Source organism: Chiloscyllium plagiosum, unplaced genomic scaffold (assembly GCF_037043375.1).
Source record: "Chiloscyllium plagiosum isolate Xiang-an unplaced genomic scaffold, Cpla_swu_hap1 HiC_scaffold_2, whole genome shotgun sequence".
NCBI classification, from domain to species: Eukaryota; Metazoa; Chordata; class Chondrichthyes; order Orectolobiformes; family Hemiscylliidae; genus Chiloscyllium; species Chiloscyllium plagiosum.
The window spans coordinates 62,124,832-62,147,517 of record NW_028270140.1 but is presented as its reverse complement, the minus strand read 5'-3'; the positions used below and the strand labels follow the sequence as shown (position 1 = coordinate 62,147,517).

Sequence of the window (22,686 nt, the reverse complement as noted above, 5' to 3'; positions counted from 1 at the left end):
GTCTCGATTTTGCAAAACTGTGAATTTTACTTTAAGGATAGGTTTTATTATAAGTAAATTAATGTAGAATGTATTCCGAACTGCCTTTTTCATAAGATGGATAGTTGTTGAAACACTTCCTTTCAAAATCTCATTTAGTTGTAATAATTCAAGAAGTTCAATGTAAATGAAAGTAACATTTATAGGTTAAAAATTAACTATTAAATATGATTCAGATTTGCTGCTTTTGGTTATTTTCCATAAGTAAATTTGTTGACTCAATATATGTAGGCTCCTTTAAAGATGATTAAACGTTTGATTCTGAAACTCAGCGTTCTAATGATGTCTACTCTGCACACTATAAAAATGGATCTATTACAAAACAGAACCCATCTCATCTGCTTGTTGATGTTGTCTTTCAGATTGCATTTAAATACAAAGTGACATAATAATTTAAATATCAGTTCACATGATAAAATTTTCTGTGAATATTTTGGGCAGGTAGGATGGTAGGAAACAGAGGGGTAATAGTGAAAAGATGCCTGTTGGACTGGAGGCCTATGAAAAAAGTGAGGACTGCAGATGCTAGAGAGTCAAGAGTTGAAAAGAGTGGCCCTGGAAAGGCAAAGCAGCTCAGGCAGTATCCGAGGAACAGGAGAGTTGATGTTTTGGGCATGAGCTCTTCATCAGGCATGGACTAGAGGTGAGCCTTGGGTGGGTGGTGGGCCCATTGCTGTTTGTTATCTATATCAGTGATTTGGATGAGAATGTACAAGGCATGATTAGTAAGTTTGCAGATGACACTAAAATAAGAGGTATCGTGGACAGTGAGGAAGTTTCTCAGAAATTGTCGCAGGACCTTGATCAGGGGAAGTGGGCCGAGAAATGGCAATGGAGTTTAATATAGATAAGTGGGAGGTCTTGCATTTTGGAAAGTCAAATCATGGTGAATGGTAGGGCCTTAAGGAATGTAGTTGAACAGAGGGACCTTGGAGTTCAGGTGAATTGTTCTCTGAAAGCGTAGGCACAGGTACACAGGGCAGTGAAGGCGGCTTTTGGTACACTGGCCTTCATCAGTCTGTGCATTGAGTATAGAAGTTGGAAACTTAAAGGACATTGGTGAGGCCACACTTGAGGTATTGTGATCAGTTTTGGTCACCTTGCTATATGAAGGAAGTTATTAAATTGCAAAGAGTACAGAAAAAAATTTACAAGGATGTTGCCATGACTCAACGGCCCAAGTTATAGGGAGAGGTTGGACAAGCTCGGAGGTTTTACTTTAGAGTGTAGGAGACGGGGTGGGAATCTTATACAAGTGTGTAAGATCATGAGAGGCATGGATAGGGTGAATGCACTCAGTCTTTTTCTCAGGGTTGGGGAATCAAGGACTAGAGGGTATCAGTTTCAGGTTAGAGGGGAAAGAATAAAATGAAACCAGAGGGGTAACCTTTTAACACAGAGCGTGATATGCATGTGTAATGAGCAGAAGTGGTTAAGGTGGGTACATTAATAATATTTAAAAGGCATTTGGTCAAATACATGGTTAGGAAAGGTTTAGAAGGATATGGGCCAAATGCAAGGAAATGGGGTTAGTGTGGATGAACATTTTGGTCAGCATGGACCAGTTTGGGCCAGAGCCTGTCTCTGTGCTGTTGGACCCTAGGCAGAAAAAAAGTCTGGGAAGTGATAATGATGTGATCATTTAAATTAGAATTATGAAAATAAGGCAATGTTAAATGAGAGTCATATCTGGCCTAAAATTCATCCTGGATCTGCAACCATCAGTCCTCTGAATTGAGTTTTGTTCAGCTCAAATTCCTCCAGAATTGCTTGCCCTCCCCAACCGTAATTTAAATGAGCGTAGTATGCCTTTCAGGATAAACAAGCCACAGTTGTTGATTAGCAGTGGCCCCTACTTTCCATTACCACTGCTGCCTTATCATAATCTTGGATGGAAGTAGATAGAATTATATGAGAATTTCAGAGAAAAACAAGAGCTACTCCTTGTGATCTTAGCTTAAGGTTGACATTGTAAGACTAGTTGCCTAGCCAAGCCTCCATCACTTTTCACTTTAATCATGTAGCATCATCAGAGGAATCCTACAGAAAAAGTTCCCAGTTGCTGAACGTTGCATATGTGTATATGCATGATCTTTGGTTTACTGGAAGCCCTGTGAAAAAGTATTGAAGTATATTTAGTACAGCAGGCAATCTGTGCACAGCAAATCCCATAACCAACCATTAGACCATATATATATGGTTTTCATGATGATGTTCTAGCATACCATTGGTGACAATTCGAAGTTCCTCTTCCCATGTAATCTTAGGTCCACCTGAGATGACAGTTTGGACTTCAAACTGAGCCACACCTGACAAATATATTGATTTGTTTCATTTCACCATCGTGGTGTAGTGGACAGCGAAGAAGGTTATATCAGAATACAATGGGACTTTGATCAGATGGGCTGAGGAGTTGCAGATGGAGTTTAATTTAAATAAATGCGAGGTGCTGCATTTTGGAAAGAGAAATCAAGGCAGGACTTGTGCACATCATGGTAAGGTCCTGGCTGAACAAAGAAACCTTGGAGTGCAGGTTCACAGCTCTTTAACTCCTTGAAAGTAGAATCACAGGTTGACAGGATAGTGAAGGCAGCATTTGGCATGCTTGCCTTTATTGATCAGTGCATTGAGTATTGGAGTTATGTGGTCATGTTGCAACTGTACAGGAAATTGGTTAGGCCACTTTTGGAATACTGCGTTCAATTCTCGTCTCCCTGCTTTAGAAATGGTGTTTTTCAACTTGAAAGAGTTCGGAGAAGATGTACAAGGACATTGCCAGGTTTGGAGGGTTTGAGCTATAAGGAGAGGCTGAATAGGCTAGGGCTGTTTCCCTGAAGCACTGGAGGCTGAGGGGTGACCTTATAAAATCATGAGGGGCATGGATCAGATAAATAAATAGACAAGGTCTTTTCTCTGGGTGGGGGGGGGAGTCCAGACTAGACAGCATAGGTTTAAGGTGACAGGGAAAAGATTTAAAAGGGACCAAAGGGGCAACGTTTTAACATATAGAGTGGTGCATGTATGGAATGGGCTGCCAGAGAAAGTGGTGGAGGCTAGTATAATTACAACATCTAAAAGGCATCTGGATGGGTGTATGAATAGGAAGGGTTTATGAATAGGAAGGGTTTAGAGGGATATGGGTCAAATACCGACAAATAGGACTAGATTAAGTTAGGATATCTGGTCAGCAAGGACGAGTTGGACCAAAGGGTCTGTTCCCGTCCCATACTGCTCTATGACTCTATCACAAGTTTACCATCAAATTGACTGGGTGAACAACCATTACAGCAAGGATTATACTCTAACACAATTGCTTACAATTGTAGATTCTCATTCTCAAAGGTTAGTGTTTTTCTGGCTGTTTGGGAAAAACACAGCATTCAAAGCTAACAACAGAAAAAGGACCAGGTCTGACCAGAAGATATGCTGCTGCATGGGGAGTGTAATGACCTGACTACTTTAGCGCTTGTGTGTTAAGCACTACCTTGAAATCTTCAAAGTTCAGCCTAATTGAGAGCTGGGAGAAAATATCTGAAATTTTTGTGATGTAAAAACTCAAATTTTGTTAGCCCTTTTAGTCACAGTGAAGTTTTGGGTGTGAAGTCAGGCCCTCGAGTCCAGGATTCAGGGCAAGTATATGAAAGAATTGCATACATGTTTGTGGCTCTTGATTTGGTTCTATGGTTATGGTGACCTTCAATACTATTTGACAGATAATAAGCGTGGGAATTATAGCAACTATTTTACTAATGTGCAGTGACACAGTTATTTGCATTTGAATGCAAGAATGAGAGTAGTCCTGTTACAAACAGTGTAAGGTATTTTTAGATTTAAGTTCTGAAGATCAAATCCAGACTCTTTCACAACTTTGGCAAAGTTTCATATACTTGCACACAAACAGTGACCAACTTAAATGTATTTTTTGGAAAAATGAGTGATATTTTAGTTATGTTACCTCTTGAAACTTGTGCACCATCTCATTACTCGTAATTATTGTGAAGTGTCATGACAGGCTGTATAGTAGCATGCATTGTTAATGCATTTGGATGGAAATCTATATAGTTAAGATTCTTACAACAGCTATATTTCTTTTTTAAAAGGCTGTTTGTTCTTGACCTGTACTGTATTTACACAGGCATCGTTGTTGCAAAGTAAAACAAATAATCCAGGATTATAAAATTATTCTAATTGCTAGCAGTTCTGAAAAAAACAGTTTAGAGAAATGTAATCCAGCCATCACTAACATCATCTTTATAAGTTTGGTAGTGTAGCTGAAATGAATATCTGACAGTATTCAGATGGATCAATTCTACTGGGCAGTCATTTTTGCTGATTTTGCTGATCACTAAACGGTAAGCAACTGGGGCTCTCAGACTCAACTAATTCTGTGTAACAGGTCTTGATAAGAATGCAATTTTTGATGAATAGCAAGCTTTACGAGTTTAGGGTGTTCTAGAATTCAGTCAAAACAAAAGTTCTTTTCACTTTGGCAAACTGAAAATATTCAGAATTATCATCATGAGGCATGGGTATAATAAGCTACAAATTCAGTACATTGATTTTGAAATTTGCAAGGGTAACAGCAAAAGGAGCTTTTCTGCATTTGACAGGTTTTTAATTTATTCACATGCAGGTGCTTGGAGCATACGTCAGCCTATCTTCATCAATCCGATGCAAATCTTTTCGTCTGCATCCTATTTCAGGTCCTCCTTGTCGCAGCTGTCCTGTAAGAGTTTTAAAAAAAAATTATAGTTCATTTTTTAGATAAGGCAGTTAAGCTGTTGGAGGACCATAATAAAGAAAGTGAGAATTTAGGAAGCATGGTTAGTAAGTTTGAGGATGAAACTAAAATTGGTGGTACAATAGACAGTGAGGAAGGTTATCTAAGATTACAAAGGGATCTTGATAATTGAGCCAATGGGCTGAGGAATGGCAGATGGAGTTTAATTTGGAAAATTGTGATGTGTTGCATTTTCGTAATTCGAACAAGGGCAAGACTGACACAATTAGTGGTAGGACCCTAAGGATGTTATGTTGTGGTTGTACAGGATGTTGGTGAGATCACATTTTGGAGTACTGTGTACAGTTCTGGTTGCCCTGCTATAGGAAGGATATGTTAAATTGGAGAAGGTGCTCAAAAGACTTACAAGTATGTTACTGCGACTGGGAGATTTGCATTATAAGCAGAGGTTGGAACCTTTTTCACTGGATTGTAGGAAGTTGAGGAATGACAGTATAGAAGTTTATAAAATCATGAGGGGCATAGATAAGGTGAGTAATAAAGATTTTTTTTTCCCCTAAGGTAGGGGAGTTCAAAACTAGAGGGCATATTTTAAGATAAGAGGGGAAAGATTTTAAAAAGCACCTGAGGGGCAACTTTTTCATAGAGGATGGTTTATATGAAGAATGAACTACCAGAGGACGTGCTAGACGCAGGTATAGTTACATTATTTAAAAGACATTTGGACAGGTACCTAAATAGGAAAGGTTTAGAGGGATATGGGCCAAATGCAGAAAAATAGGACTAGTTTAATTTGATAAACTTGTTCAGCATGGACAAGTTGGACTGAAGGTTCTGTTTTCTGTGTTTTATGACTTTGACTCTATAAAAATTAAGACTGCAATAGAGTCCACTGTATTAAAAAGATCCAATAGCACGGTTATAGGTTAGATATTGTACTCAGAGACAAAGTGACGGTGCTCAGCCTGAATGGGAAGATTGGATGGATTGCAGCTTCCCTGAAATGAAATTTATTATCAACTCTTGAGGATGGAAAGCATCCAGTCATATTGCTGCTATCAGATAAGCTTAGCAGCCTGATTGAAGCGTTTCCACCAAAGCAAGTTAAAGAAATAAAATATGCTATTTTTCTCTAACGGAGAATAGAGTTATAGGATATGCACTTGGGATTCAAGGTGAAAGCTGAAGTATCATTAAAAAAACGAATTCTAATGACAGAAATTTAAAATCCATAAATATGACATGAGATTTTCAGACCAAGAGATTGTCCTGTCATAATTATAATTACAGTGTTTCCACACTGTAATCTAATCTAATCTAATCTAATTTAATATACGGTTTAAAAACACTATTTAAACATAATTTTAACACCGCAATAAAAGTTTAAAAAATTGAAGCTCATGAAAATTGTTGAAATCATTTGAATGAAACATTAGCAAAGACCTCAAGTGCAGACATTGACGAATAGTGGTAGCCTGGCGCATAGAAAGATGGTTGTGGCTGTTGAAGGGCAGACTGCACGGATTTGTCAAGGTAGTGTGAAGGTCCAACCATTCCCTCGATCACAAGATCAGAAGTAGGAATGTTCATTGATGACCGCACAGTGTTCGGCACTATTCATGACTCCTTGGATACTGCTTGAAGCACTCCACAAGAAGATCTAGACAATATCCAGGCTTGGGCTTACAAGCGGCAAGTAATATTTGTGCCACACAAATGCCAGTCAATAGCCATCTCCAATGAGAGACACATTCTAACCACTGCTCTTTGACATTCAATGGTGTTACCATCACTGAATTGTTCACTATTAACATCCTTTGGTTACCACTGACCAGAAACTCAATTGGATTCACCACATAAATACAGTGGCTACAACAGCAGGTCAGAGGCTTGGAGTAATGCAGCGAGTAACTCTCTTCCTAACACCCCAAATAAGTCCACCATCCAGAAGGCACAAGTTAATTAGCAATATGATGAAGAGCTCACCACTTGCCCGGATGGGTGCAACTCCAACAACATTTAAGATTATCGACACCATCCAGGACAAAGCAACCCACTTAATTGGCACCACATCCACTCCCTCATAAATGAAATGTGTAGTATCTATAAGATATGCTGCAGAAATTCACCAAAAATCCTTAGACAGAACCTTCCAAACCTTTGACCACTTCCATCTGGAAGGACAAGGGCTGCAGATGGAAAGGAACACCACCGTCGGCAAGATCACCTCCAAGCCATTCACCATCCTGTCTTGGAAATCTGTTACCATTCTAACACTGTCACGGGGTCAAAATCCTGGCATTCCCTCCATAATGGTCAACTTACAGTTCATAGACTGCAGTGGTTCAAGAAGGCAGCCCACAACCACCAGCTCAGGATAACTAGGGATGGACAAAAAAGCCACTGGCAGCAACTTCCAGATTTCTACATTTAACTATACACGTTGATTTACAGGAATTGCTATCAGTTTCACAGGTTAATGATGACATCCTATCTGTATTACCATCATTACAATTACGGCATGGTGGCACAGTGGTTAGCACTGCTGCCTCGCAGCGCCAGAGACGCGGGTTCAATTCCCGCCTCAGGCGACTGACTGTGTGGAGTTTGCACGTTCTCCCCGTGTCTGCGTGGGTTTCCTCTGGGTGCTCCGGTTTCCTCCCACAGTCCCAAGATGTGCAGGTCAGGTGAATTGGCCATGCTAAATTGCCCGTAGTGTTAGGTAAGGGGTAAATGTAGGGGTATGGGTGGGTTGCGCTTCGGCGGGGCGGTGTGGACTTGTTGGGCCAAAGGGCCTGTTTCCACACTGTAAGTAAGCTAATCTAATCTAATCTATACTATCAAGACCGATTGGTTTAACATGGTCACAAAATGGTGAAGCACAGACTGATGTGTGGAAATTCCCATCATGATTTCTTTTTCTAAACTGGGCTGTGATTTTTGGGAAACCTGTGAATTGTGAAAATTAGGAACTCTGGCGAACACCTAGTTCAAACTTCTCCATCAGCTTGAATAATACTACATGCTGACATAGAGCAGGGGATGTGGAGGAGAGCAGATGGACATGGAGGTGGTGAAGAAAGTGGGCTAATGATGAACCTATTATAAATATGCTTTTTACTACTATATCCCCTGACCTACTCGTGCAACTTCTCAGATTGAGTTTTCTAGTTTATTTGGCTCATTTAGAAGAATGCATCTGAGAGATGATCTCAAAGTGTAGGTTTTCTCAATTACTTGTCAGACCACCAGACTTACAATAATACTAGCAAACTTACCTTATTCCATTAGGTGACAATCTCATTCTGATAGAGCAAAACCAAACAAACGTGGAAAATTTGTATTGATAGTGGTACAATAGTTTCATGTGTTCGGCTGTTAACCAGAAGGTTGGTGGTTCAAAATCGCCCAGAGCCGAAGGGCTTCTTTACTATGCGACACGGTGGGTCAGTGGTTAGCACTGCTGCCTCACAGCACCAGGGACCTGGATTTGATTCCAGTCTCGGGCGGCTGTTTATGTGCACATTCTCCTTGTAGAACATAGAACATAGAACATAGAAGAATACAGCGCAGTACAGGCCCTTGGGCCCTCGATGTTGCGCCGATCCAAGCCCACCTAAACTACACTAACCCACTATCCTCCATATACCTATCCAATGCCCTCTTAAATGCCCATAAAGAGGGAGAGTCCACCACTGTTACTGGCAGGGCATTCCATGAACTAACAACTCGCTGAGTGAAGAACCTACCCCTAACATCAGTCCTATATCTACCCCCCCTTAATTTAAAGCTATGCCCCCTTGTAATACCCGACTCAATACGCGGGAAAAGGTTCATACTGTCGACCCTATCTAACCCCCTAATCATCTTGTACACCTCAATCAAGTCACCCCTAAACCTTCTTTTCTCTAGTGAAAACAGCCCCAAGTGCCTCAGTCTTTCCTCATACGATTTTCCTTCCATACCAGGCAACATCCTGGTAAACCTCCTCTGCACCCGTTCCAATGCCTCCACATCCTTCCTATAGTATGGCGACCAAAACTGCACACAATATTCCAGATGCGGCCGTACCAGAGTCTTATACAACTGCATCATGACCTCAGGACTCCGGAACTCAATTCCTCTACCAATAAAAGCCAGTACGCCATATGCCTTCCTCACCGCACTATTTACCTGGGTGGCAACTTTCAGAGATCTGTGTACATGGACACCAAGATCCCTCTGCTCATCCACACTACCAAGTATCCGACCATTAGCCCAGTACCCCATCTTTTTGTTATTCTTCCCAAAGTGAATCACCTCGCACTTAGCTACATTGAATTCCATCTGCCACCTTTCTGCCCAGCTCTGCAGCTTCTCTATATCCTGCTGTAACCTGCCACATGCTTCCTCACTGTCAACAACTCCTCCGACTTTCGTATCATCCGCAAACTTGCTCACCCAACCTTCTAACCCCTCTTCCAGGTCATTTATAAAAATGACAAACAGCAATGGTCCCAAAACAGATCCTTGTGGAACACCGCTAGTGACGGCACTCCATGAAGAAACTTTGCCATCAACTACTACCCTCTGTCTTCTTCCATCCAGCCAATTTCTAATCCAAACCTCCAACTCACCCTCAATGCCATATCTCCGTATTTTCTGCAGTAGCCTACCATGGGGAACCTTATCAAACGCCTTACTAAAATCCATATATACCACATCTACCGCTTTCCCCTCATCAACCTCCTTCGTCACCTTTTCAAAGAATTCAATAAGGTTTGTGAGGCACGACTTGCCCTTCACAAAACCATGCTGACTATCCTTGATCACATTATTCCTATCCAGATGTGCATAAATCCTATCCCTTACAATTCTCTCTAAGACTTTGCCCACAACAGAAGTGAGACTCACCGGCCTATAGTTACTAGGGCTATCCCTACTCCCCTTTTTGAACAAGGGAACCACATTTGCTATCCTCCAGTCTTCTGGGACTACTCCTGTAGACAAAGAGGACATAAAAATCAAGGCCAATGGCTCTGCAATCTCCTCCCTTGCTTCCCAGAGAATCCTAGGATAAATGCCATCAGGCCCAGGGGACTTATCTATTTTCACCTTTTCCAGGATTTCCAACACCTCTTCTCTACATACCTCAAAGCCATCCATTCTACTTATTTGTGCCTCAGTATTCTCATCGACAACAATGCCCTGTTCCTGAGTGAATACTGAAGAAAAGTATTCATTCAGTGTCTCCCCAATCTCTTCCGCCTCCACACGCAACTTCCCCCTACTATCCTTGACTGGACCTATTCCTACCCTAGTCATTCTTTTATTCCTTGTGTCTGCAAGTTTCCTCCCACAGTCCAAAGATGTGCAGGGTAGGTGAATTGGCCATGCTAAATTGCCCATTGTGTTCAGGGATGTGTTGTTTAGATGCAGTAGTCAGGGAAAATGTAGAGTAATAGGATAGGGGAATAGGTCTGGTTGGTTACTCTTCGGAGGGTCAGTGTGGACCTGTTGGGCTAATGGCCTGTTTCCACACTATCGGGATTCTATGAATTCTAAATATGTGGGAATTTTGACAAAGTTGCAAAAGCATTATAGATTTTCTGATGACTGTCAATCTCAGGCAGATTGCAACTCTGGCTTTTTTTTAAACAAAAGGAGAGAGCTCTACATTTGTGATGGGAAATTCTGAATCAGGGTGTACTCAGATTTCACAGCTGTACTTCCATTCTGACAGTTGTGTCATAATACAGACCTGTCAGGAAAACACACCATGCCCCCTTTACACAGCGCATAGTTACTGTTTTATGACATTTCGAAAAGCAACTGCTGTAAAACAGTAAGTACATAAGGTAAGTGTGATATTCGGATGCTAGACGGGAGGGTAAAATACCAAGTAAGCAAGTTGCTAGCTGATTCAGGGTAGGATGCTGTGGGTAGAGGATAGCATGCAAGGAAGCCAGGTAAATGATACAGTTTTTAGGGTTGGTCAACAGTAGAGCAGGGAGTAAAGGCCTGATGGAGGAAGGGAGGGAGAGGTAGTGTCAGGTGGAGGGGTGTCGTGTCCAGTAATGGGAGGATCAGAAGGCACACCAGAGCAGGATGGCTCAACGACAGGGGAAGGGGAGGTTAATTCCTGTAAGAAAGAGACAGAATAATTCAGAATGTGGGAAGGGGGAGGGGGTTTTGGCTCCCAATGGTTGAAGTGGTTTGGGCCCACTCCAGAAATGACACGGTCCAGAGCTGAGTGTGGGATAGAGATAGGTTGAGTCCTACATGATGAAGGGAGCTTAAGTGCAAGAGGGGAAGGGGAGTGAGATGATGTGTCGAATCTCAGGGATGCCTTTGGGATGGTATTGTTTCAGGGGAAGGTGTAGTTGGGGATATGTTCACGTAAGTATTGTGTCAGTTTATTTCTTACGCAGAAGTTAAGAAAATTTAGATTATCAAATATGTAGTCTACATAGTTATTTACTCAATTTCATCAGAATGCTCCAAATTCTCCAATTTAAATGGCTTTTGGAGGATTCTAGAGGTAGGGGAAAATACCCAATTGAATCTTTAATTTCTCAGGAAATTCCTTCAAATGTTTGCTACATTCTATAGGGTCCCATCTATGGTCCGCAATTGTCTGGCGGAAAGGAAATCCAAGCCAATCCAAGTGGGCGGCACGTTGGCACAGTGATTAGCACTGTTACCTCACAGCGCCAGAGACCTGGGTTTAATTCCCACCTCAAGCGACTCTGTGTGGAGTTTGCACATTCTCCCTGTGTCTGCGTGGGTTTCCTCCGGGTGCTCCGGTTTCCTCCCACAGTCCAAAAATGTGCAGGTTAGGTGAACTGACCATGCTAAATTGCCCGTAGTGTTAGATGAAGGGGTAAATGTAGGGGAATGGGTCTGGGTGGGTTGCACTTCAGCAGGTTGGTGTGGACTTGTTGGGCTGAAGGGCCTGTTTCTACACTAAGTAATTTAATCTAATCTAAAGCCATGTGTTTCCCTATTGTACAACGTAGTGATGGGCTGAGGCCCAGCATTTCCCCAGTGATGGAACTGATTAATATATATCCTAAAGACTGACTCAGGACAAGGAATAAACTAGTAATGAACGTGATTGCAAGTATCTGCAAAAACAAAGTAGGAAAAGAATTAAATTCAGGTTTATATGAATACAAGTATTTTAAAATTTAATTTTGATGTTTTAAGCGTATTGAAAAGAAGAGTTTTCAGGTCATTGTGACCTTAACACTCTTTCCTTGATAACTTAATGAGGGGGAACTTCTGAGAATAATTGTATTTATGTGATTTTATTTTCTTACCCATGACTTCATCCAAGCCTGCATCATTTGTTCATGATCATCTATTGCCTTCTTCCATTTTGCCAATTCCTTCGACCACGTCTTTTGGATAAAGTTATCTGAATCAAACATATATAATGTAAATTCAACAGACCTAACTCAAATAACTGAACTTGTGTCAAAAATGCAAAGGAAAATAATGTTGTCATTGCAAAGAACATTTTTACTATATTAAAGAAATAACACTCCATAATTGAAAAATAAATATATTTCTGTACTTGTAGATTTTTATATGACAGTTAAATAACATAATCACCTTGCAGATACTACTACCACTTCAAACCATAACTAGTGTACACTTTGTGAACTTTGGGTATTATTCTTAACCAAATGTATAAAGCTCTTGATTCCACTAAAGTTCTGTATCTAGTTTGATGGAGGAAAATAATTGGATTGTTAAGTTAACATGTGCACACATGCCAAAAGAACATTTATGAAACCAATATAAAAGAGAGGTAAAAACAATGACTGCAGATGCTGGAAACCAGATTCTGGATCAATGGTGCTGGAAGAGCACAGCAATTCAGGCAGCATCGAGGAGCTTCAGCACCATTGATCCACAATATAAAAGAGAGTTGAGTCAGCATTTGTGCTGTAGTTACTTGGAATATGAAGTTGATGCAGAAAATGTTGGACATACACTGCCAAATACACTTCTAAATTTGTGAAACAAGTCTTCTGATAATAGGAATCAACCTGAAATATTAATGTTTTTCCACTTTCCATACTTTGTGTCAGTGAATCAGTTATTTTATTCACAGAGATGTGGTCATCACTGGCTAGACCAACATTTATTGACCATCCCAAGTTGTCCTTGAGAGGGTGGTGGTGAGCTGCCCTCAAACTGCTACAGTCCACTTGCTGTAGATAGACCTAAAATGCTGTTGGGAGGGAGTTTCATGATTTTGAATCAGTGACACTGAAATACATCTTGTAGATAGTCCGCACTATTGTTACTCACCGGTGATACAGGGAATGAATACTTGTGAATGTGATGCCAATCAAGCAGGTGATTTTGGACTCGATAGTGTCAAGCTTTTTGGGTGTTGTTGAAGCTGCAGTAATCCAGGCAAATGGCAAGTATTCCATCACATTCATGACTTGTGCTTTTTAATTGGGGAATCAGAAAGTAAGTTATTTGCTACACGATTCCTAGTTTCTGACCATCTCTTGCAGCCACAGTACTTCTATGGCTAGTTCAGTTCAGGATGGTGATAGTGGGAGTACAGTTTTGATAACACCATTGAATGTCAGAGTAATACAGCATGGAAACAGGGCCATTGGCCCAAACTGATCCATTTCCCTCTAAACTTTTCCCATCCATGTACCTATCTAAATGTTGCTATTGTACCTGCTTCAACCACTTTCTCTGGCAGCCCATTCCATATACGAACCATTGTCTGTGTGAATAGATTGCCCCGCAGGTCCTTCTTAAATCTTTCCCCTCTCACCTTAAACCTATGCCCCCTAGTTTTCAATTCCCCTTCCCTGGGAAAAATACCGTATGCATTCATCTTATCTATGCCCCTCATGATTTTATAATCCTTACTAAGGCCACCTCTCACTCTCTTATGTTCCAAGGAATAAAATCCAGGTCTATTAGTCTTGGCAACATCCTTGTAAATCTTCTTTGCACTCTTTCCAGTTTAACTATGCCTTTCCTATAACTGGGTAACCAAAACTGTACACAATACTCCCAACGAATTATACAACTGTAACATAACGTCCCAACTCCTGTACTCAGTTCCTTGACCGATGACAGCCAGCATGCTAAATACCTTCTTCACCACCCTGTCTACCTGTGACACCGCTTTCAAAGAACTATATACTGGTAATCCTAGGTCCCTCTGTTCCACAAACACTCCTCAGGACCTTACCATTTACTATGTAAGTTCTACCTTGGTTTGATTTTCCAAAGTCCAAAACCTCACACTGATCTGTATTGAATTGCATTTGCCAATCTTTATCCTACTTCCCCATCTGATCAAGATCCCTCTGTAATTTTTGATCAGAAACAATGGTTGGAAGCTTATTGCCCAGTCCTTGTATGGCTTAGATGTTGCTTGCCACCTTTCAGCTCAAGTTTAGATTTTGTCTAGGTCTTCCTGTTTTTGAACATGGACTGCATCATTATCTGAGGAGCTGCAAATAATGAAGAACATTGTGCAATCATCAATGAAGATTCTCACTTCTGACTTTATGATGGGAAGGTTATGAATGAAATAGCTGAAGATGGTTGTGCACCCACAGATGTGTTCTGAAGGTGAGATAGCTAACGTCCAACAACCACAACCATTTTCCTATGTGCCAGTATGACTCCTAACTGGTGAACTTTTCCTGATTCCCATTGACATGTTTTGCTGGGACTCCTGGATGCCTTGGCAGTTGTTTCACTTTTCCTCTGGAATTCAGCTCTTTCCTCTGTTTGACCCAAGGTAGTAACAATATCAGGAGCTGACAGGCTCTGGCAGAAGCTATATTGAGATTCAGAGAGTGCTTTCAGCTTGACAGCACTATTGATTACACCTTTCATCACTTTACTGATGATCGAGGTAAGATTGATGAGGCTGTCAGTTTGGATTTATTCAGCTGTGTGTGTGCAGAACATACCTGGGCAATTTTCCACAATTTTGGGGAGATGTCAGCATTATAGCTGTACTGGAACAGCTTGGCTAGAGGCTTGAAAATCTTAAATATCAGTGTCAGACTATTGTCAATGCCTAAAGCCTTTGCATTATCCAGTGCCTCCAACAGTCTTGCTTCACTTCACATAATATCAATAATTAACTGAAGACTGGCAATTGAGATGCTGAGGATCTCCAGAGGAGAGCAAGGTGGACCATCTAATCAACACTTCCGAACGTTAATTGTTGCAAATGCTTCAATCTTAACTTTTTATTTGTGCTGGAATCCTCCATCATTGAGTTGCTTAAATAGTCACCACTATTAGAGTGGTGCTGGAAAAGCACAGCAGGTCAGGCAGCATCAGAGGAGCAGGAAAATCGATGTTTCAGGCAAAAGCCCTTCATCAGGAAGATTCTCGATTCCTAATGAAGGGCTTTAGCCCAAAATGTCGATTTTCCTGCTCCTCAGATGCTGCCTGACCTGATGTGCTTTTCCAGCACCATTCTAATCTAGAGTCTGATCTCCAGCATCTGCAGTCCTCACTTTCACCTAGTCACCACTATTCACAACTGGATATGGCAGGACTGTTGGCTAGACAGCAAGATTCAGAATAATACTGGCAATATACATTTGTCTCATTTCCTGCAGAGGTAGACTTGGAACCTTGGCTCCTGTCTCTGAGAATGAAAGACCAGCCCTGACAAGACCTGCTAAGGAATTGGCTTGAGATGAAGCACCAGAAGACTATGAATTCAGGCCTTGTTTTTGGGCAAAGAATGTATGTCATATTGCTGCCAGACCAACTGTGATTTTAGGAACCAAACTTGCTTTAGTACTTGTTCTTTCCCCTCCAGTGGTTACTTTATGCTTTGACCTTACATCGATAGTTTCAGTTGCTGTCATATAAACACAAAGGGTTGTTCTCTGCAATACCCAACAGTGCCTTTATTCCACTGTAAAATTTAAATCCATTAACAAAAAGCCTTCATATTTTATTGTCAGTTATAACTCTAATAACTCAAATACTGCAGATGCTGAGGCTATTGCAGATCAGCCATGATCCTATTGAATGGTAAGCAGGCTTGAGGGGCTGAATGGCCTATTTGTGTTCTTATTTCTTATGGTCTATGAAATAAAATGCTGGAGAACCTCAGCAGGTCAGCAGCATCTGTAGAGAGAGAAACACAATTAATGTTTCAAGTCTGATGTGACTTCTTCAGAATTAATGATAAAACTCTAAGTTTCAACTATTCAGAATGGTGTTTAATGGAGCTTGAATCCTTTTTCGTTTTTGATCTTCCCTCTCTAAGCAGCATCTCTCAATGTTAGAAATGTTGGTCAATTAAGGTCTGTCATTCTTTAATGTACAAGAAATACTAATTTGGAAAATGATATTAATATCTGCTAAGGCAATCCATTGTTGAACCATACAGGCCAGGAAGTCTCCTCTCTAGTGATGGACAATGTCAACATAAAACACACCAAGTCACTACCACACATACAGACACCTGATAATAACATAGCTAATAGTGGCTAGCAACACCTTTTGGCATTATAGCTTATGATGGGAAGAATGTTGGGGTGATTAATAATATTGTCATTTCCTTCACCTCCATGATAACAGAATTGTATTGAGCCAAAGGCACAAGCTTTTAGAATACTCCACATTACATAATAAAGGTCGAGAGTTCTTTTTAAATCAATGTTCACTTTTAAGATTTATCTCAGTTTATGTGCCACCTATAATTGTACCTATAGGAATACAGTATGTTTATCTTATTTTGTAATATTGCTCTTTTCTGCATTACTGAAAAAAATACTGAAAAGATTTAATTTCAGTGTAATTGGTTTAATTTTCCGTGTAAATAGATTATTTTTGTATGTATAAATATTTTGTATTAGTGGAAAGGGCTGTCCTTACTAGCTTCTTAACATCAGTGGTCCAACAGTTTCAATTCAACCAAAATACGGACAAAAACAGAAATTGCTGGAAAAACTCAGCAGATCTGGCAGCACCTGTGGAGAGAAGTTAGAGTTGATGTTTCTATTGAATCTTCCTCAGAATAATCAAAGCACAATCGCCTTCCTCTGGAAAACAGACATAATCACACCTTTACTCAACAACTTTGACTCTACGTTTATAATACCCTCCATGCCTAGCTGTATATCTCCTTCCATACCATCAAGTCCTTTTGGCTCGGTCCTTTTGTGCAATCCCTCTTTTGTGGTACAACCTTTAGTCTTTTGGCTCAACTCTCTAGAACTGCCTTATTTAAAACTGACAGCATTTGTACCTTTAAAAATGTTCTGAATGCCAATCTGTCAATTAACGTTCAATTATCTCTTCTAATTCTTTCTTGTATGGTTGGATTGTGGTTGTTTATTTTTTAACTTGTTTTTATCTCCATTAGATTCTAATTAAAATGAAAAGTCATTGTCACCTGACCCTGGAAACAGAACCAGTGTATGCTTGGACTAAAAAGTAAATAAGTGATACTTATCCTGTTCTCCTCACAGACTCTTCAGAAATTCTGATAGTTTATTATTGACTTGGGAAGCGGTCAAATTGGAAGAATGTAAAAGGCCTTGGGACATTATCCATTTTCAGATGCAATATAACATGCAAGTTGATGACTCATTGCTTACCTTTTATGACAATGAGTACATTTGACTTTGCTTTTCCTTTTTTGGATATAACGTGACAATAATATTGTGCGTCAGTTGTTACTGTGTCCTTCAGCCAGCTGATAACATGAATTCTCCCATCTCTCAATGGCTGTGTTTGGTGCTCAATGGATTCTGTCACTCTTTGACCATTTTTCTTCCAAATAAAATGCAAATCTTTGGGCCCTGTAGAAAGTAACAGTGTTGAAAATCAGCACATTTGCTTTTGTTTCACTTTGTAAGGCTCACTTCTTTGTATGGCTCTTAATACCATAATATTAAATCAGGAGAGACTGCTATGAACACAGATTGGTGACTTCCTGGCAGCCGAGACAACTGAAGTAGATTGATCTGGATAGTTATGCAGTAGTTTCCCATGTGGTATGGCATGCTAACCATCAGTTAAAATCAACTGAGGTAAATGAGCTCAAGTGATAATACACCAATGATCTCAGTTTGAATGAAATATCTGGAGATCCATGGATACTCACAGGATTCTTCCTTTAGTGATGACACAAGAGAAAGTGAGGACTGCATATCCTGGAGATCAGAGTTAAAAAGTGTGGGGCTGGAAAAGCACAGCAGGTCAGGCAGCATCAGAGGAGCAGGCTTATGCCTGAAACATCGACTCTCCTGCTCCTCAGATGCTGTCTAACCTGCTGTGCTTTTCTAGCACCACACTTGGTGACTCTGATGATACAAGACTAGAGAAGACATTGAATTGTTGTATGTATTGCGGACTAAATTTTCTTCCCCATGATATTCTTCCCAAGAATGATTTTGAATCAAATTTTATTGATTGATATTAGAATATTGATCATGCTTCTTCAAAATCATTTGAATAAGAACAATGGTAAATTAATCAATTTTTGGAAACTTACCAGCAGAAATTTTCAGCTCCTCTTCTCTGACTGTGCTTTTATTCCAGTATATTTGATAATTACAGCTGGCATCACTCTCATTATAATACTCGTAATGTAAGGCTTATAGTTAATTACAAGATCTATTCCCTTCAGTTTTTTTGATCGTAGTACTTACTATAGCTCAGATTTATAACATGAAGATCTAACTTACCAGGATCATATCAAAGTTAATATTGATGTTCAGTGCAATTGCATTGGTCCAAGAGTTTGAAATTATCTCCTAAGTATCCATCTCACTTTTCCTTATTTGACACATTCCTTAAAATTCCTCTTTGACCAAGCTTTTGCTAATTTTACCAAATTTTTGGTAATCCTTATTGGTTCAGCAAATTGTGTATAATAATACTCCTGTGAAGTGGTTTGAGACACTATCTTAAGGGTGCAATATAAATACAAGCATGCACAAAATATGTCCCTGTTATAATGAAAAGTAGCATTTACTTAGGCTTAAGAACATTAATGCGGTGTTAGATTGGTTCATAAAATGTTTTTCTTGTTTTTCAACTCCAGCACCTAACCTTAAGAGCAAAATTTTTATGAAATAAACAAAAGCATTCTAAACTGCTTGCAATGAAAGACAGCCCCTTAGAAACTTGTTTTTCCTTCAAAGCAGTTAGGTTGCTTGTAGGTTGCTTACAAACATGTAGGTTGCTCTTGAACATGAACATCATTCCTAATAGTCATACAGTCATAGAGATGTACAGCAGGGAAACAGACCAATCGGTCCAACTAGTCCATGCCAACCAGATATCCCAACCCAATTTAGTCCCACCTGCCAGCACCCAGCTCATATCCCTTCAAACCCTTCCGATTCATTTACCCATCCAGATGCCTTTTAAATGTTGCAATTGTACTAGCCTTCACCACTTCCTCTGGCAGCTCATTCCATACATGTACCACCCTCTATTTCATTCAATTGACTCTTTTGATAACAGAATTGATAAAAGGGCACAATATGTCCCATCCAATCCATGTCTGCATTACAGGCAATGTCAAACCGGTAAAAGCCGCATTACAGTAACCCAGAATGGCCAGTCAAAATATGCTTTATGGTTTTTGCATAACTAAAAGGGAAACTAAGCATTTCTTTTAAGCTGTCTTGAAGAAGCTGGTTTTGAATTGAGCACTTCTTTGGAGCCATAAGGAACAGAATTGTCCACAGATCTAGCACCATCACCAACCTTTTCTGTCTCCTCATTAATTCTTCAGCATTGGCCCAGGAGTTGAAGCAATTGTGAGCAACCTGGAGAGAAGTCTGTTGTGTGCCAAAGTGTTTTTTAAAATTTTCTTTGATATTGGCAGGCTGAGAGACAAGGCTGTTACCTTGATATTCAAGTGTTTTGGAGACAGTAGTCTTTCTGCTTTCCAAGTGGTTTGGGCAGAAAGGCAGTGTACCATGAGAATGGTCAAGGAATTGAATTGAATTGAATTTATTGTCATGTGTACTGAAGCACAGTGAAAAGCTTTGTCTTGCGAGCATTACAGGCGGACATAGTTAACTAGCATAGATAAGTAAATAATAGATAAACAGCAGCAAAAACCAAAACACAGGTACAGGTGAATACTAAGAGTTTGTGAGTCCATTCAGTATTCTAAAAACAATAGGGTAGAAACTTGTTTCGAAACCGGCTGGTGCGTGTGTTCAGGCTTCCGTAACTTCTCCCCGAAGGTAGAGGTTGTAGAAAAACATTGCCAGGGTGGGATGGATCGAGAATGCTGGTGGCCTTTACTTGACAACAGGCCTGGTAGATGGAACGTTGGTCTTTGTGACTGTCCAGGCAGAGTTCATCATTCTCTGTAACCATCTCTGATCTTGAATGGTACAATTGCCATACCAGGTAGTGATACATCCAAACAGAATGTTCTCAATGGCACACCTATAAAAGTTGGCAAGGATATTCACCATCATGCCAAATTTCCTCAGCTGCTTGAGGAAGAGGAGAAGTTGTTGGGCCTTTGTAACCAGTGCATTCACATGAAGAGTCCAAGAAAACTTGTTGTTGATGACCACTCCCAGGAGCTTCACACTCGCCACTTGTTCCATCTCTGTGCTGTTAATGTGTAGGGGGGCATGAGTAACATCCCGTCAAAAGTCAATAAGGAGTTCCTTGGTTTTGCCAGCATTGAGGTAGGTTGTTCTCAGTGCACCATTTTTTCCAGGTCTTCCAACTCCCATCTGTAGTCTGTTTCATCGCTACCTGAGATTCAACTGACTATGGTGGTGTCATCAGCAAACTTGTAAATGGCATTAGTCTGGTATTTGGCGATGCAGTCATGGGTATATAGTGAATAGAGTATGGGGCTGAGTACGCACCCCTGGGGGGCTCCAGTGTTGAGTGTTAGTGAGGATGAAATATTGTCCCCAATCTTCACTGATTGTGGCCTGTGGGTCAGGAAACTGAGGATCCAGTTGCAGAGAGTGGGTCCTAGTTAGAGATCACTAAGTTTAATAATTAGTCTCGAGGGGAACATGAGGCAGAAAGTCATGAGAACACTTCCCTGTCAGTTGAAATAAATAGCCTAAGCCACACCCATTCCCAGTAATAACCAAAAACTGGGAATTACCTTTGAGTCTTTGCCAATGCAGTAAGCTGTCCAATAATCAAAAATATTAGATACACAGGTTGCTTGTGGAGGCATGATTGGTACTGACAGCTGCTGGGCAAAATATAAGTGACACCTGAGGCCTAATTTCAAATCTAGAACATTCCAGTTGTGACTTGCCACTGACTAATGTTTGAAATCGCTAAAGCTAATATTCACCCTGCACACTAACTAGGCAGCTTAAAATACAAATATAGGGTTAGCCATGGCTCTTCAGTGTACATACTGATTAAAATAATTTCATGTACTATACAGAATTCCTTCGTCTTTAAATTTTTCAGCTATTTCAGTCTTACCCTACGGTAATTTCTTCACAATGTTCACAACTACCAATAAAATAATTCAGATATGACAATTTCTTTACAGCAATAGAAGAATACACACTCAGAAATAAATCACTTAGCTATCAATGCCTGTGCTTGATCTAACATGGATGGATACACAAATACTAAGGAAAGAGAAATTCTAGAAAATTATTCAACACAAATCTATTTCAACTTGGACTCAAATAGTTGAGCTTCAATAGCCATGATTTTATCGAATGGTGGAGCAGGCTCTCAGGGCCAAATGGCCAACTACTTCTCCAAATTTTTATGTCTGTTTGCATTAAAGTAAAATGAGCCAACATCATCTAGTTGATTTATGAAGCGTATTTATATTAAATCTGTAAATGCTTATTTAACTAACATTAAGCATCATTATTAATCTTAAAAATAATAATTAACACAAATAATATTAATTTTTATTCTCCAAAGTCCTGATTATGAACTTGGTGTAAATGTTTTAGATTCTTGAAGCAAAAGACCAGTTTCTTTGAAAAAAAAAGGTCAGCCTATTCTCATATTGATTTTTCTCTTTTAAGATATTTTCTTAGTAAATAGTTAGGATAGGGAGAGGGATGTCAATGATGGGATTGAAATAGCTTGGGCACTCAGTATTAACAGCTAAAGCAAAACCAAATTTTAATTAAGTCTCTATAATCTACACCAAGTGTAATTTTCACCTTTATTCACTAGACAGTAAATGAGTGGAGCCTGATTGTTACAGAGGCGAAAGTGAGGACTGCAGATGTTGGAGATTAGAGTCAAGATTAGAGTGGTGCTGGAAAAGCACTGCAGATCAGGCAGCATCAGAGGAGTAGGAAAATCAATGTTTCAGGCAAAAGCCCTTCATCAGGAAGATTCTCGATTCCTAATGAAGGGCATTTGTTCGAAATATCGATTTTCCTGCTCCTCAGATGCTGCCTGATCTGCTGTGCTTTTCCAGCACCACTCTAATCTGCTTGTTAAGAGCCTATATAAATGTGTTGACTGAATAGAAAGGAAAAAAGTCACAAAACTGCATTTGGAGCAATGTGACTTTTTATTTGCTTCACCACCTAACATATAGTCTTTGAGTATGATTTTCAGTGTAGTACTAAATTGTGGATTTCTTCAAAATATAAATGAATAAATATGGGCTAGTGCTTCTGTTGCTATTATAATTTTACATTTCTATTTAAAGAAACAATGTTGAATGCTGCAGTATTCGCGTAATACCTTCATTCATTTGTAAATAGAATGAAAACTGAAGAATAAATAAAATATTCATGCATGTCACAGTAATATTATGGGCTGGATTTTACATTCTGATTGTAGTAGGCTTAAATGCGATGACTCATATCTAGCAAGTTGGCTGTCCTTCACCTGTCTGATCCTCTCTCCACCCTTGCCTCTACAGCAGCAATTATACCAGTGGCAGGGGTGAGACC

At 40.0% G+C, this 22,686-nt stretch overlaps 1 protein-coding gene across 3 annotated transcripts in view; it reads right to left on the bottom strand.

Annotated features, from left to right (window-relative positions):
• Positions 1-4,388: 4,388 nt before the first annotated feature.
• LOC122561773 (semaphorin-4D-like) overlaps positions 4,389-22,686 on the bottom strand; it is a 269,699-nt gene continuing 251,401 nt past the window's right edge. The window contains exons 16-18 of one of the 3 annotated variants that reach the window (XM_087997210.1): positions 17,392-17,595; positions 12,082-12,179; positions 4,389-4,763 (exon numbers count right to left, since the gene is read on the bottom strand). In XM_087997210.1, coding sequence (XP_087853336.1) covers positions 4,734-4,763; positions 12,082-12,179; positions 17,392-17,595 — 332 coding nt within the window. In that variant the 3' untranslated portion in view covers positions 4,389-4,733. The remainder of the gene's footprint in view (positions 4,764-12,081; positions 12,180-17,391; positions 17,596-22,686) is intronic. The other 2 variants (XM_087997203.1, XM_087997205.1) reach the window with 2 other exon arrangements.